The sequence below is a fragment of the Phyllobates terribilis genome, unplaced genomic scaffold (genome assembly GCF_046119375.1).
Source record: "Phyllobates terribilis strain yellow unplaced genomic scaffold, ASM4611937v1 Scaffold_1__5_contigs__length_1240528914, whole genome shotgun sequence".
Taxonomy (NCBI): Eukaryota; Metazoa; Chordata; class Amphibia; order Anura; family Dendrobatidae; genus Phyllobates; species Phyllobates terribilis.
The window spans coordinates 159,725,754-159,743,428 of record NW_027362761.1 but is presented as its reverse complement, the minus strand read 5'-3'; the positions used below and the strand labels follow the sequence as shown (position 1 = coordinate 159,743,428).

At 39.3% G+C, this 17,675-nt stretch overlaps 1 protein-coding gene across 1 annotated transcript in view; it reads right to left on the bottom strand.

Annotated features, from left to right (window-relative positions):
• Positions 1–618: 618 nt before the first annotated feature.
• PLGRKT (plasminogen receptor with a C-terminal lysine) overlaps positions 619–17,675 on the bottom strand; it is a 58,339-nt gene continuing 41,282 nt past the window's right edge. The window contains exons 3-5 of the mRNA XM_073652476.1: positions 7,134–7,264; positions 3,524–3,633; positions 619–945 (exon numbers count right to left, since the gene is read on the bottom strand). Coding sequence (XP_073508577.1) covers positions 824–945; positions 3,524–3,633; positions 7,134–7,264 — 363 coding nt within the window. The 3' untranslated portion in view covers positions 619–823. The remainder of the gene's footprint in view (positions 946–3,523; positions 3,634–7,133; positions 7,265–17,675) is intronic.

Below are 17,675 nucleotides of genomic sequence, written 5' to 3'. Positions count from 1 at the left end.
AAACTCAAACTGCACTCAAAATGCATGTTCCAAATTATTATGCACAGCAGAGTTTTCAACCTTTTCATTTTAGTAAAGAACAAAAAAATGGTCATTTTTGAAATTATAAGCATTAGCAGGTTATTACAAACTGAAATCAAACAGTTTTCAACTCAAAACTTTATTCTAGGTGATGTTAAATTTGCCCATAGGACCCCTTGTTCGAAAGGAGCTTCTGAACTCTCTCGTCCATTGAATTTGTCAGGTTTTGGATGGTTTTTGCTTCAATTGTTTTGCATGAGGACAGAATACCCTCCCAGAGCTGTTGCTTAGATGTGAACTGCCTCCCACCATCATAGACACTCCTTTTGATGATGCTCCAGAGGTTCTCAATGGGGTTGAGGTCAGGGGAGCATGGGTGCCACACCATAAGTTTGTCCCCTTTTATGCCCATAGCAGCCAGAGATGCAGATGTGTTATGTACAGCATGAGACGGGGTATTGTTCAAGTGGGCGCTATCAGGTGGGACTTTAACATACTTATTTTGCCAACAGCAGTGTTGGCAAGTTTAGTTTCAGTAGACCATTTTATTTTTAGTTTGTGACAATTATGTCACTTAATTACAAACATTGATACAGGTTATTTACAAGGATGTTACTTTTATTGGAAATAAACTAAGAAAATAATTTGACTCTGTTTTTCATTTTATTTCAAGTCGGCATCTGTGGTACAGTATTACAGAATCTAGCACCAATGCGGGTAGAAATTGGTTCCTGCAGCCTAGGACGGAATATTATTGATGAATTACAATTCTTCTTTGGTGTGTTAATACTGGAGGCTCATTTTACTTTTCGACAAAGAACTTTCTTTGAGCTTTTCGTGCCTTTTCAATCAGCTCAAATGTGGGTAAACCCTGAGGTATGTCTAGTAAATCATGCTCTTTTTCAAGAACATCTTCGGCAGTACCTAAACAGAAGAAAAATACATAATTACTACAAGGATCAGCGACTATATAAAATAATGGCACAATAAACTTTATGTAAAGAGAAAGTGGAGTTGTGGAAAACACACAAGTCACAACAGTTTGGAGAGTTTACATGCAACCTATTTTGTTCAGTCTTCCTTCTCTTGGCAGTGTGTTTTAGCTGTGACTTTCTAGGGGATTACTTTGATCATGGACATCTGTCCACCTCCAGTATCTATTGGAGTCAGAAGGTTTGGTAGCATTTATGCTTATAACTTTTCTGGAGTTTTGTTTTTTCCTTTCTTTCTTCCAAGAGCCATCATTTTTCTGTTGACATTGCTATATGAAGGTTTGTTATTTTAACCACTTACTGACATCCACTGTACATTTGCAGCACAATCTGGTAGCGGGTGAGCCCGCCACCATACCCGGCATATAATGGCTGTGAAACACAGGCAGGACCTGCCTCCAACAGCCACGGGTGGAGCGGAGTTTCACCCACGACTGTTAAATGCCGCTGTCAAACGCTGACAGCGTCATTAACAGCATACCGGCATGGGGACATATTATTCTATGAGCCAATCAGCGCCCAGGGGAGGAAAAATAGTTTTCTATATGCCATTCACTTTACAATATAATGTAATGAAAAAAGGAAAAAAAAATCAAAGTGGAATGAAATGGAAAAAAAATGAAGTAATTTCACCATTATGTTTAGTTTTTAAGGTGTTCACTGTGTGGTAAAAATTACCTGGCAGTATGATTCTTCAGAACTTTGTTGTTTTTTTAAATGTAGTTTGTGTCGTCGATAACTTTTTTTTATTTTGCCATTGATGGATCCATGCGAAGGCTTGTTTTTTTTGAGTTTCATAGGATTAACACAGCAGCTACGAGGGCCTTCAGCAGGCCCCCGGCTGCCATGATGACTTATCAGACAAGCACCAGTGAATGACAGCGGCATTAAAGTGGTTAAGCAGCGCTTTGGTTGCTGCTGTTACAGCCCATATGACTTACATTTACTTTAAATGGTCACAAAGGTGTTAAAGGAGTTGTCCCATGAACAAAGTTCATTTTAATCAATAGATCTTTGAATAATAATAAGTTCCACAGTTGGATGTTAGAAAAATGTTCCTGTGCTGAGATAATCTTATAAATGTGCCCCTGCTGTGTACTGAGTAATGGCTGTGTCTGACCGTACAGGAACATGGTCTGATCATACCACATCTCCTGGGCAGGGGAGGAAGCAAAAGAGTATACAGACATTACAGCAGGGGATCACAGCTGATTATTCCTGTGAGGTAAAACATTTCCCTGCCTGTTTTTAAACAATGTTTTACTTCATAGAAAGAATCAGCTGTGATCCCATCCTGTGATGTCTGTATACTCTTTTGCTTCCTTCCCTGCCCAGGAGCTGTGGTATGATCAGACCATGTTCCTGTACGGTCAGACACAGCCATTACTCAGTACACAGCAGGGGCACATTTATAAGATTATCTCAGCACAGGAACATTTTTTATTTAAATACATCCAATTGTGGAACTTATTTTCATGTTAAGATCTATTGATTCAAATTAACTTTGTTTGTGGGACAATCCCTTCAAGTTGGTGGTTTTGGAGAAAAAAATGAAGACTATAATACTGAATAAATAAGTAGCCTTTTAGTACTTTATACAGTGCTACAATGAAAACAGGTGTTCCTATTTTGTAGAAATCCTCTTAATAAACTTGAACATACATAATGCAACACGCAGAAGCTTTGTCTGTAAAAATTTACATCATAATTTCCATTGCATCTTTTTCTATTGTGTTATAAATATTGGAATAATAATTACGTCTCTATAACATGGATTATTTCTGGCTGCACAAAACCCTGTTGCCATAATATATCAACTATAACAATAAATAGCATTAACCTACTGGGATAGGAGCAAGCGATACATGGCCGAACATATTAGTTGCTTGAATATATTTTGATAAGCAGGGAGATGTACAAGAGTTGTACAAGTTAACTAGCAATACGAAAATGTATAAAGTAAGAAACTGAAGTACAGGCGCTCTGCCTCTGCCATGATTCAAAGCGATGGGGAAAGTACATGGCAAGCATTTTTCATAGACAAGTAATCGTAAATGGAGTTGAGTTAGGCTGTGTCCACATTTCCAGAATTTTAGGCTAATTTGCAGTGCGGATTCCACACCCCAAAACCAGCAGCAATTTACAGTACAATACCTCATCCACATGCAGTGTAAAAAATCTACAGTAAAATTACAGCAGACTGAGAATTTGCAAATCTGCATCATTCTCATTTTACACTATGCAATGCTTTGTAATGCATTACGGTGCAATCCACAGCCGAGGTAAGATATTTTCCACCACATGTGGTCACTCTAAGCTTTTTTCTTTTGTTTGGTATATACATCCCGAGAGCAGCAATTCCCAGACTTTTATCATTGGGAAACAATAAAAATGTTTTCACGGTTTCTAAGACGCTTGCAGTTGCAGGTTTGTGTGTTATGAATAAGATTTTAGGATGAAGAGAAAAAATAGAAGAATACTATATATAGCAGGTAGTCAAACAATTATACCTTTCATTCTATGAATTAAGGTCCCGTAGCCCATATCATACTGGTATGCAAAAACAAATCCCAGTGGTATAATAGGCATAAATAATGCTGGCTTCTTCGCTTTTATTGCCCTGCACAAAGAACAAAGTGTCTGAAGTTAAGAGTACAGTATAGACTATGACACAGATACAAATCATGCCTCTTAATAAACAAATGGATTATAACTTTTTTTAAACAAACGTGTTCCATGTTCCTTACTATGATAATTACACAGCATAACATATGGCATCCAAACAGATGTAGGTTTTAATTTTCTAATACGTAGCTTATATCCATTATTTGCAAAATAAGTCATACTCACGTACCTGCGTCAATCGCAGGTCATTCTGTGGTCTGCACAGAGACAACTAGCGGTGATGTCACAATTCCACTAGTTGCCAGATCACTTCGTCCTGTGATTAGCGGCAGTGGTCAGTGACTTTCACAGACCGCAGTGGTACAGTGACTAGTAGAACGGTGACATCATGGTTTCCTGTATTGGTGCAGTTCACAGAGTGGCCTGCACTGGATCCAGGTGGGTGCTGGAAAACAGCTTTACATAGAATGGAGAACATAAGTATTTATGACAACTCCAGTATAATGGACACAAGACAACCAGGCATGAGGAATATATAATTTATAAACAATTTCAATTGTATTGAGTATCAACAATCATGCTTTTGGTTGCATCATAATCAGGGCTGTGGAGTCGGAGCCCATTTTGGTGGAGTCGGAGTTGGTATAAAATAGACCAACTCCGACTCCTAAAATATATAATAAATTGCATACAGTAGTTCAATGCAGTTTGTGGGGAATATTTTTTCATAAGAATTTGGGAAAGTTATGAAATGTCCTATAAATGTCTGTCCTATTCCTGATTTAAGGGTCTAGACTTTTAGCTGAGATGAATCTGTGCTACTGTAAATTTGTCACTTAAACATGAGCCATGTATGAGGGAGTCGGAGTCGTGGAGTCGGAGTTGGTGTCATGGAAATTGAGGAGTCGGAGTCGGAGGTTTGGCTTACCGACTCCACAGCCCTGATCATAATATGTTTACATAACATTTGCCCGAATGTACAAAAGATTTATCAAATTATTGTACCTCAGGCCTTGCCAATGAGCAGGGGTATAAGCTCATAGGATTGCTGGAAAATTGTTTCTTCATTATCCCTTACATTTTGGCAAGGCTTTAATGTGGTTTTCGGCATTCAAGAAAGTGGAGAGCGTTGGCAGGCATGTAAAATAACAACCAGCTGGTACTCCACCTCCCCAGCACTGACTCTAGAGTGTATCACCGTTGCACTCAGTAACCAAGCTCACCGGTTTATGCCATTTACATCAGCAGAGCTACTGAGCTCAGTGATTGACTGCAGCGTTGATGTGTGCAGTCAAGTCAATGTGATGTCACCACTGCAACCAAAACACAATGATCAGAGCAATGGCTGAGAGATGCCGCTGGAGAGGGTGAGAGTGGGTACCAACTTGCTTTGTTATTTTACATGCTTGCTTTGTTATTTTACATGCCTGCCAACTTTTGGAGTCCACTTGAACGTGAAAAATCCCTTTAAGCTGCACACCATGGGGCTATATCTTAATTAAATAAGATAAATTATACTTGTTTGGCAGTGAAGGTTTACTTGAACCTATATTTATTGGAGATTTTAAATTTGTACTTTGAAATAGTAGCCATTGTGCTGCTTACAGCTGAGAATTTGCTACAAATGTATCTAGTCCATGCAATCATCTACAAGCATAATACTCTGAAGTATGAATTACATTACTTAGAAGAACCTACAAGATATGAGTGCACATACATTTTTAATCAAATAACCGTTATTAGTCATAATATAAAGAATACAGTAAAAACATGATTAAAATAGTGGATGACAACTTCTGTAAAAGCGCCCAATGAGGTACATAAAGTTGGAAGTAATGCATCCAGGAAGGTAATAAATCTGCTTCAAGATCTTCTAATAAATGTATGATAAATATAATAAATGTATAATAAATTAGTAAACACTTCAGTTTACTAAGGCTTTAGCCTCATTCCTCCTAAAGAAGCCAGTATGGTGAAACATGTTAGGGAGGCTATTGGTTATTAGATTTTATTAGCACTGGCTGACTAGATAGTCAATGTTATTTAGTAAACCGAAGTGTTGGGTCAGCGGACACACTTTACTATCATTGGTATTTCATATTATGTTAAACCACTTAGTCAATGAAGTGACAATAGAAAGGATAAGCTTTTACCTGGGTAATTGTATCCCAGTAGGGACTAACTACTAATACACTATAGAAAGAGGACGAGCTTTTGCCTGGGTAACTGTATTCCAGGAGGGACTAACTAGTAATACAGTATAGAGAGAGGATGAGCTTTTATCTGGTTAACTGTATCCCAGTAGGGACTAACCACTAATACACTACAGAGAGAGGCTGAACTTTTTCCTGGGTAACTATCCAAGTAGGGACTGGTTATTAACACTATTATTGTTATTCCTCTATCTATTAAAGGGGTTGTACACTACTTTATATTACCCCCCCATGTATCCCCCCGGGGCCCCTAAGACTTTTTGTAAATACCTTATGTTGCTGATAATGCCTGTGAGCGGCGCTATCACTGGCCACTCACAGGCATCACGTGATCCCCGGGTGCAGCCGGCTCTGACATCCGCTGACGTCACGACAAGTGTGACAGCAGCTGGGGGTCTTTGTCTTCCGCGTTCCAGGTGGATGCCAGGCTGTGGGCGGGGTTACCCCCCGCGTCACACCCGGCATCCACCGCGCGCTGCCTCTTCCCATTCATTGGGAAAGCGCGCGGTGGATGCTGGGTGTGACGCAGGCGGTAACCCCGCCAACAACCCAACAGCCACCGCGAGGACCCCAGCGCTGAGTCACGCCTCACTTGTCGTGACGTCAGCGTGGGGTCACGTGAAGCCTGTGAGCTGCCACCGATAGCACCGCTCACAGGCATTATTTGCAACATAAGGTATTTACAAAAAGTCTTAGGGGCCCCGGGGGAATACATTGGGGAGGGGGGTATTATAAAGTAATGTACAACTTCTTTAAATCTGGGTATTTATATCCTGAATGTGAATTGTCACTGATACCTATGTAAACGCATGCATTGTCTCTAAATCTGGATAAATGTATCCCATTGGCCGGATAAATACCTTATACTCCAGTTCCTGGGTAATTGAATCCCAGTAGTGTTAGCTCTACTGTTCTATATACCTATCCTGTTGACTAGTGATCTGGGTAAATGTACCCCTCAACTAGCAGCAACTAGTGTGTTTTTACTTGCACTTCAACCCTATTAATTAATTTTTCAATAAAGGTTAGATTTTAGTAGTCTTTATGTAGAATTTATTTGCCTTCGCCAATATGTAAATAAGATTGAATTACCCTACGCTGACATCTTGAACAGTTTCAGTTGTTCTATTTGACAAAATTTTCACAGCCACTGGATACAGAATATGCTATACTGCCTATACTTACAAAACCACCATATGTGTGAAACTAACCTAACATGGTACTGGCCTGTAGTGTGATTATTTTCATATTTCAGAAATAAGAATAAAAATCAATAACAAACCCTGCTGTTAATCCGAATGCAGCCAAGCTGAAAAACGTCCCGTAATACTTCAAAAACTCCCGTGTCCAGGCAATCTGCATGGCCATCTGCTTCTCTCGCATTTGATTCTGCATCACGATCTGCCTCTCTAACTGTAAATGGAAAAAAAACAATAAAAGACAAACTCAGTTATATGATACGAAATGCAATTTTCCTATAGTTCAAAAGAAATGATTGTTTCACCATTAGCCACATTTGGTGATCCATCAATATTCTATTGAATTTCTACCACCTAGGTGTCATGCACATAAATTCATTTAAAGTTAAAGGCATATGAGCAGGTGTGCACAATAATATCTACAAAGGTAATCAATCTAAGTTCCATGTTTAAGTTGCATTTCTAACCACATTTTAATTTTGATCACTTATTTTATTGTGTTTAGGACACATAACACTGTAGTAGAAGGAAAAAAATAAGACCTATAGTCGTATTTTTTCATTAAAATTTCCGATATTTCTTAGAAGACGTGGCTGCTCTGGCACACTGGACAAATGGCTCTGTGAGACAGGGGATGTTTGGAGACATTAGTTACTAGGTGGTAGAGGTATTAGATGTGTAAATGTGTATTTAGTTTGCATGTGTTTTATGTTATAGATTTTTATAGTTTTACAGTGTTAGATTTTTTACCCCATTGGGTGATCATTACTTACAATCAGGTAAACTTGTAAAATTGACAAATCAATAATGACCAGAAATAGACAAAGTACAATAAAACTTGGAAGCCAGTATGATTTTATTATTTTTTCTACATAAGCAATAAGGATTTCATTGGCATCTATAGTTAACAATTCAAAAACTCAGCACTGTTAATGATAGTTATAATAACTAACACAATTTAGCATCCGTCTTCATGAACACCAGTCCAATCTCTACCAAAACCAAAGGTGTTTTGACCTGAACTAACATCATTATAGAAATCCATTGTCCTGGTAGCTTGGGTCATTAGAGCTGCAGGTAGACTAGGAATTGTGACTGTAATGTGGAAGTTGGGACGATAAAGGGCTTTACCCTACTTTAAAAATGACTAACAATAAGCCCAAAAAAACTCCAAATCGCCCCGCAAAAAAATAAGCCCTAATATGGCTCTTTCGGCAAAAAAAAGGTTACAGCTCTCAGAATATGGCGATGCAAAAACAAATAAATTTTTTGTAAAATACTGTTTTTAGGGTGCAAAAGTAGCAAAGCATAAAAAATTATATAAATCTGGTATCACTGTAATAGTACTGACACGAAGAATAAATTGGTCACTTTTACCGCATGGTGAACCACGCTGTTTTACGTTAATTCTGTGTCTGAAAAACCTGAATAAAAAGCAATCAAAAATGTTATGTACCCCAAAATAGTACACACAATTCGTCCCGCAAAAATAATCCCTCACATGACTTAAAAAAAAGTTACACCTCTCTTAATATGGCGCCGAAATTGTTATTTCATATAAGGCTATGTTCATATGTTCAGTATTTCAAATCAGAATTTGTAAGCCAAAACCAGGAGTGGGTGAAAAATGCAGAAGTGGTGCATGTGGTTTCTATTATCATTTTCCTTTGATTGTTCCCCTCCTGGTTTTGGCTTACAAAATTCAATGAATGTGTGAATTTGGCCTAATAATAAAAAAAACTTTTTTCGTGTGTGATAGTGGCAAAAAATAAAAAACTATGTAAATCTGGTATCGCTGCAAATGCACTGACTCAAAGAATAAATTAGTCTTATCACTTATGCCGCACGCACGGTGAAAGAAATAAAAATATATATAAACAACAATTGCATTTTTTTTTGTTCATTCTGAGGATGAAAAATATAAATAACAAGCAATCAAAAAATGTTATGTACCTAAAAATGGTACCAAAAAAAGCTTCAACTCGTCCCGCAAAAAGTAAGCCCTCTGTTCGCCAAAAAATAAAAAAATAACAGCTCTTAGAATATGGAGCTGAAAAAACATTTTTTTTGTGAAAAAGCATTTAGTGTGCGATAGCAGCAAAATATAAAAAAAACTATATAAATCTGGTATCGCTGTAATCGCACTGACCCAAAGAATAAAGCCATCTTATCAGTTATACGGCACAGAAAATATCGCAAAAATAAAAAATATTCTTGTACTGATGTATATTTGTTCATTCTACCTCCCAAAAATCGGAATAAGGCTTGGCTGACATTTATCCTGTGCGCTTGAGCACTTACGTCGGGGTTTCAGTGTAGATTCCCAAAACCACGATTCAGGCAAAATCCCCGACGGAACCAGTCACTATAATGAGTCAGATGGAGTCCATCTGGCATCTGTTCCTGTGGTGTCATATTATTTTAGGTGTCTTTTTAGCGCACAACTGTGGTCGACCACAGTTCTGTTCTTGCCTAAAAAGAAGACAAATGGAGTCCAAAGTGTTTCTAGCTGTCTCATTATAGAGAGTGGTTCCAAAGGGGATTTTGCCTCAATCGCATTTTTGTGGGATTTACACGGGAACCCCGAGGTAAGTGCTCAGCGTAGCACACAAGAATGTGTTCTTATACTGAAAGAAATCAAAAAATGTCATATACCCAAAATGTTATCAATAAAAAACGTAACTTGTCTCGCACAAATCCAGCCCCCACTCACGTCCGTCATCTATCACTGGAAATATAGGGGTTCCCACCTTACTTGTAGAACAAAGGATTGGGGAGCACAGATTTCACTGGATTTTATTTGAGGGGATGGGATTCATGACACTTTTCCAAATACCCCTTCTATCTGAGCCTCACTGTGCCTAAACCACAGTAAGAAGCCACATTTTTGACATTACTGTAGTGGGGAGAGCGCACTTAACAATTTCCGGGTTGTGTGTCTCCAAAAGCACAAGCTGGGCACAGTATATAGGCACTGAACTAGAATATTTGCAATTTTAGGCCACGGCCCCACTATCAGTATTTGGTCAGTATTTTTTCTTAGGAGTGGGAGACAAAACCAGGAGTGGGTGATAAATGCAGAATTGGTAACTTGTTTCTATTATACCTTTACTCTGATTGTTCCTCACCTGGTTTTGGCTCCCACTCCTCAGAAAAAATACTGACTGACTACTGACCAAATACTGATAGTGGGGCCGTGGCCTTACCAAAAAAAAGCAGGGCGTTGATGTTTCAAAGTGAAAACACCTGTGGGTCCAAAATAGTCACTGCAGCCGTAGATGAATTAATTGAGAGTTGCAATTTCGAAAATGGAGTCACTGCTTTTTTCTGCTATTCTGGCACCTTGAAGGTTTCCAGCATAATCTGTGCTCCAAAATACAAACACTGCTTCTTCCTACTAAGCTCTGCTGTGTGGCCGAAATGTAGTTTCTGGCAACATATGGGGCATCACCATGTTTGGGAGAAAATGCTCAACAAATTGTGGGGTCCAGTTTCACCTATTAACCCTTGTATAGCAGATAAATTTGCAGAAGTTTTTTTTTACATTTTTAACACTAAAATTTTATATTTACAAGACTCAATGTTAGAAAATTCTGTGAGGCACCTGTAGGTTCAAAATACTCACTGTATCGCTACATGAATTCCTTAAGCAGTGCAGATTCCAATATAGGGTCACTTGTGGGGGTTTCTGCATTTTTAGCACCTCAAGGGCTCTGTAAATGCAACACAGTGTCCAAATTTGCATTCCAAAAATTAAATAGCGTTCTTTCCTTTCCGAGTTCTGCCTTATGCCCAAACATTAGTTTGTGACTACCTATGGGCTATCACTGTGTTCGAGAGAAATTGCATAACAAATTACGCAGTTCATTGTCTCCTATTACCACTCGTGGAAATTCTAAATTTGGTGCTAAAACAGTATTGTACTGAAAAAATAATAATTTTGTTTTCACATCTAAATGTTATAGTTTCATAAATCACCTGTGAATTATAAATGTTCAATACACACCTAAATTAATTCCTTGAGGGGTTTAGTTTCCAAAATGGGGTCATTTGTGGGTGGGTGGGTGGGGGTTTCTGCTGTTTTGGCATATCAGGGGCCCTGAAAATACGATATGGCATTCAAAATCTATTCCAGCAAAATTTATGATCCAAAAATCGAACAAAATTTTCCTTTCTGAGCCCTGCCATGATCGAAACAGCAGCTTTTGACCACATAAGGGATATTGCCACGTTCGGGAGAAATTGCGTAACAAATGACGGGGTCCATTTTCTCCAGTTACCCCTTGTGAAAATTACAAACTTAAAGTTAAAATAACATTTTACTGGAAAAAAATGTTTCATTATCACACCCAAATATTATAAATTGTGAAAAAAAAAGCTGCAATTATGCCATTGTTTTGGGAAGGGGGGGGGGGGGGTTGTTTTTTTGTGTTTACTGTTCAGGAAAAACGACCTAGAAACATAAGGGTGCATTCACATTGCGTTCTGTGCCCCCAAGTCAAGTCAAAATCTAAAATTATTTTCAACATATATATGTTTATTATTATTTATATTTTTGTTTTAAACTGGTAAAAGTGAGGTGATTTAAACTTTTATATTTTTTAAAAACATTTCTTTTATTTTTAACTTTATTTTTTTCGTTCACCTAAAGGACTTTAACTTGTTTGATAGCTTATACTACACTGCTCAAAAAAATAAAGGGAACATTCAAATAACACATCCTAGATCTGAATAAATGAAATATTCTCATTGAATACTTTGTTCTGTACAAAGTTGAATGTGCTGACAACAAAATCACACAAAAATCATCAATGGAAATCAAATTTATTAACAAATGGAGGCCTGGATTTGGAGTCACCCCCAAAATTAAAGTGGAAAAACACACTACAGGCTGATCCAACTTTGATGTAATGTCCTTAAAACAAGTCAAAATGAGGCTCAGTATTGTGTGTAGCCTCCACGTCCCTGTATGACCTCCCTACAATGCCTGGGCATGCTCCTGATGAGGTTGCGGATGGTCTCCTGTGGGATCTCCTACCAGACCTGGACTAAAGCATCCGCCAACTCCTGGACAGTCTGTGGTGCAGCGTGACGTTGGTGGATGGAGCGAGACATGATGTCCCAGATGTGCTCAATCGAATTCAGGTCTGGGGAACGGGCGGGCCAGTCCATAGCTTCAATGTCTTCATCTTGCAGGAACTGCTGACACACTCCAGCCACAGGAGGTCTGGTATTGTCCTGCATTAGGAGTAACCCAGGGCCAACCGCACCAGCATATGGTCTCACAAGGGGTCTGAGGATCTCATCTCGGTACCTAATGGCAGTCAGGCTACCTCTGGCAAGCACATGGAGGGCTGTGCGGCCCTCCAAAGAAATGCCACCCCACACCATTATTGACCCATTGCCAAACGGGTCATGCTGAAGGATGTTGCAGGCAGCAGATCGCTCTCCACAGCGTCTCCAGACTCTGTCACGTCTGTCACATGTGCTCAGTGTGAACCTGCTTTCATCTGTGAAGAGTACAGGGCGCTAGTGGCAACTTTTCCAATCCTGGTGTTCTGTGGCAAATGCAAAGCGTCCTGCACGGTGTTGGGCTGTGAGCACAACCCCCATCTGTGGACGTTGGGCCCTCATACCACCCTCATGGAGTCGGTTTCTAACCATTTGTGCAGACACATGCACATTTGTGGCCTGCTGGAGGTCATTTTGCAGGGCTCTGGCAGTGCTCCTCCTGTTCCTCCTTGCACAAAGGCGAAGGTAGCGGTCCTGCTGCTGGGTTATTGCCCTCCTACGGCCCCCTCCACGTCTCCTGGTGTACTGGCCTGTCTCCTGATAGCGCCTCCAGCCTCTGGACACTACGCTGACAGACACAGCAAACCTTCTTGCCACAGCTCGCATTGATGTGCCATCCTGGATGAGCTGCACTACCTGAGCAATTTCTGTGGGTTGTAGAGTCCGTCTCATGCTACTACGAGTGTGAAAGCACAACCAACATTCAAAAGTGACCAAAACATCAGCCAGAAAGCATTGGTACTGAGATGTGGTCTGTGGTCCCCACCTGCAGAAACACTCCTTTATTGAGGGTGTCTTGATAATTGCCAATAATTTCCATCTATTGTCTATTCCATTTTCACAACAGCATGTGAAATTGATTGTCAATCAGTGTTGCTTCCTAAGTGGACAGTTTGATTTCACAGAAGTTTGATTTACTTGGGAGTTATATTCTGTTGTTTAAGTGTTCCCTTTATTTTTTTGAGCAGTGTATATACTGCAATAGAATATATTTTTGTGGTCTCCTTTGAGCTTCAGAGGAGGACCAAGATGGCGGCAACGGGGGCCTTCAGCAGACCACATGCCACCATGTTAGCCCACTGGTCCCCAACAATCGCGTTATTAAGCATGGTGGCATTTAGGGTAAAAAAAAAAACTTTCACATAACTGCAGACCAATAATTGCATTACATGTAATAGAATTAGTACCAATAAAACAACACAGTATCAGAAAAACATGACGTATGATAATCCTGGTGTCATTACCGGGCATCATAAGTATTATTCATAGACGTAATGCTCTTCAGAGAAATGAAAAAATTAAAGCTCCCAAGGTGTCATATAGAAAATCAAAACTGTTTTCTGTCATAAAACATTTAGATGAAATGATTAACTTGGAAATTGTTAACGAGTTTCTTCAGAATTAAAGTCAACAATTCACAATCAATAAGTAATCCACAAGGAGCAACATCATTTCTATTTCTTTAATATTTTATTAATCTGAATTTAGAGAACAGATATTAAGTCAATAAAAACAGAACAAAATAGAATCTAATTATTGCAAAATGTACCTGTGCAACCATTAGTGGATTTCATTCTCACTAGAGAATTCAGATCCAAAAATAGTCCAGACACTGACTGCCAAAGCAGAGTTTGTAATACACTGAACACATTAGAAGTGAAACAAATCTAGGGGTGCTACATGGTAACATGATTTATCTCGTATGACTGTCCATGAGCTCTTCTGGTTATCTTCATGGACTCCTTATACATATGGGATGCTCCACACTCTTCCTACTGGGTGATTACTGTATGCAGTACCGATTTCTCATTGGTACATTACTACTTTTGCACCAAGTGGAGGAGTGAGCTGCTTCCATACACGGTTTAAGTATTTTTCTTATTGGATTATACGCATGTTTGCAATCAGTTGATGATAGATCTAAGACGTATGCACATTCCACTTACCTTTATGCATTTATATGGCAGACAGCTTCTGACATGATGGTGTACACTTTTATCCATTTGTGAGAGTATAATTTTTTCACCTTGTAACGAAACGGGGCCATCATATGCATATTTCTTCATGTGTATATTAATTTATGAAGTATATATAATATGTTTATCTTGACTAATCATGTATACACTTGTGCTGCAATATATTCAAATAATTATGCCATTTTATCTTGTTTTCCGCATCATGCACGTTATCTCTGAATTTTATATATTTTTTTATATAACTGTACTATTATATTGTAAATTAATAAAGTATACTTATTTTTTCATCCGAGTCCTGTTTGATATAGGATATTCTGTAGCTATTGGTCATAAAGACTGTTATTACCTATTGAGCTAATTTGGTTGACTTTTTAATAAGTAATGGGCCATTTAAAAAAAAAGAAGAAGATATGGATTAATTTCAATTAAATGCTTGCTTACTGAAAAATAAAACAAAAAAACCCATCTTTTGCAAGTGTTTCATTAACCCCTTGTGTCTGCAGCCAATTTTCAGTTTTATATTTGCATTTTTCCTTCCCTAGACTTTCACTGATGCAATACCAGTTTAATTTTTTTTTTGAGGAAAAGGGGGTGATTTGAATTTCTATATTTATTTAAAATGTACATTTTTAGCCAGATTTTTTTTTTTACTTTATTTTTAGTCCCCTTAGGTGACTTGAACCTGCGATCATTTGATCTCTTCTAGTAGGTACTGCAATACCGGTCATCTGAATGAAAGATGTCTAGAATATTCAATTTTGGAAAGTCTTGAAATGAATTAACCCCTTAAGGCGCACCTGTCAGCAGGATTGTGCTCAGTAAACTACATACACTGTCAGGTGGGTGACATTACACTGATTAAAATGATACATTGGTTGGTGAAATCTGTCCTGTGGTTCTTGTGTAATCTTTACTTTCAGTTTGAAAATAATGAGATGCTCGTGCTCTGAGCGGCCTGTGGGGGGTGCTCTATCTGGTGCTCTGGTTAAATATTCATCTGTATGCTCTTATGACAGCTCACTGATCATTCACTGACCTGCCTCCTATTTTACCTAGCCCCCACTACTAGATGCATTATGTAAAATAGGAGGCAGGTCAGTGAAGGCACCGTGACCTGTCATAAGAGCATAAAGATGAATATGTAAGCAGAGCACCAGAAAGAGTCCTCCCACAGGCCACCCCGGAGCACTAGCCACCCCGAAGCACTAGCATATCATTATCTCCAAACGTAAAAAAAAAAAGCGTGCCCGCTATTAAAATCATTCTCTCTCTTCTGACAAGATATACATGTCAGAGGAGAGAGGAAAGATGTCTCCAAGCCCCAGCCCCTGGTACTGCCGACATCCCTGAGTCCCTTCTGCTTCGTCCCCCGGCCCTCTGCTTCCTCTTTCTGACAAAAAAAAATGGAGGGTGCAGTGCGCCCGCCAACATCTGCCGGCCTGCACCCAGCAACAGCAGGGATTTTTTCTGTTGGGTACTTTTGATCACTGTGATAGACCCTATCGTAGTGATCAAAAGCCAATAATTGGTAAATCATCCACCCGTGTCATCCACTTAGTCAGATTAATTTTTTTTTATTTTATAATTTTTATTTCATTCATTCTTTGCCAATAGATTTAGGGTTGGGCTTAGGGTTTTCAAAAAGTAAAAAAAAAAAAAAAAAAGATGATGATGATGGTAACTAGTGTTGAGCGCAAGTGCTAGCTACTCGAGTTTGCATCGAGGCGCTCAGGTATCCACCGAGTATCGCGGGTGCTCGAGTGACATGCTCGAATTTCCGCTCATGCGGGCAGGGACTCAAGCATGTCACTCGAGCACCCGCGATACATGGTGCATACCCGTACACCCGATGTAAACTCGAGTGGCAAGCACTTGCGCTCAACACTAATGACATATTTAATATGACTACCTAATGCTATCAAATTCTGTGTAGTACCTTTGGGTTCAAAATCCTCACTATAACCCTGGATAAAATCCTTCAGGGGTGTAGTTTCCAAAATAGGGTCACTTGTGGGAGTTTTCTGCTGTTTGGGCGCCTTAGGGACCGTGCAAATGTGACATGTCGCCCACAATCTATTTCAGCCAATTTGTGATCCAAAATTCAAATAGTGCCCCTTCCCTTCCGAGCCCTGCCGTTTGTCCAAATAGAAATTTTTGACTACATGTGGGGTTTCGCCGTGCTCATAAAGTGGGTAACAAACTATGGGGTCTACTTTGTGTTAACTCTTGCAAAAGTGAGAAATATGGTGCTGAACTTTTTCAATATGACGACCTAATGTTATCAAATTTTGTCTCGTACATGTGGGTTCAAAATGCTCACAATACCCCTGGATAAAATCTTTGAAAGGTCTAGTTTCCAAAATGAGGTCACTTGTGGGGGGTTTCCACTATTTAGGCACATCAGGGGCACTCCAAATGCGACATGGCGTCCGCTCTCGATTCCAGCCAATTTTGCGTTCAAAAAGTCACACAGTGCTCCTTCCCTTCTGAACTCTGCGGTGCGCCCAAACACTGTATTTTCCCCACATATGGGGTATTGGCGTACTCAGGAGTTGTGAGGGGTTTCTGCTGTTTAGGCTCCGTAGGGGGCCTACAAATGCGACATGGTGCCCGCCATCTCTTTCAGCCAAATTTGTGTTCCAAAGTTCAAATATTGCTCCTACCGCTTCGAGCGCTGCACTTGTAAGAAAGTGGGTAACAAACTGTGCGGTCCACTTTTTGGTGTTACCGCTTGCAAAAGTGAGAAATTTGGGGCTAAAGCAAGATTTTAGAGGTAAAACTATTTTTTTTTTTATTCCAATTTGCATTATTTCCTGTGTAGCAACTGAAGGGTTAAAAAAATCCCGACAACAGTTTTAAAGTATTTGAGGGGTGCGGTTTTTAAAATGGTATCACTTTTGGGGAGTTTCCAATACATAGGCCCCTCAAAATCCACTCTCCTAGTGGGTCATGTTGTCAAGGTAAAATATACAGTTAGGTCCATATATATTTGGACAGAGACAACATTTTTCTAATTTTGGTTCTAGACATTACCACAATGAATTTTAAACAAAACAATTCAGATGCAGTTGAAGTTCAGACTTTCAGCTTTCATTTGAGGATATCCACATTAAAATTGGATGAAGGGTTTAGGAGTTTCAGCTCCTTAACATGTGCCACCCTGTTTTTAAAGGGACCAAAAGCAATTAGACAATTGACTCCAAGGCTATTTCATGGACAGGTGTGGGCAATCCCTTCGTTATGTCATTCTCAATTAAGCAGATAAAAGGCCTGGAGTTGATTTGAGGTGTGGTGCTTGCATTTGGAAGGTTTTGCTGTGAAGTAAAGATGCAGTCAAAGGAGCTCTCTATGCAGGTG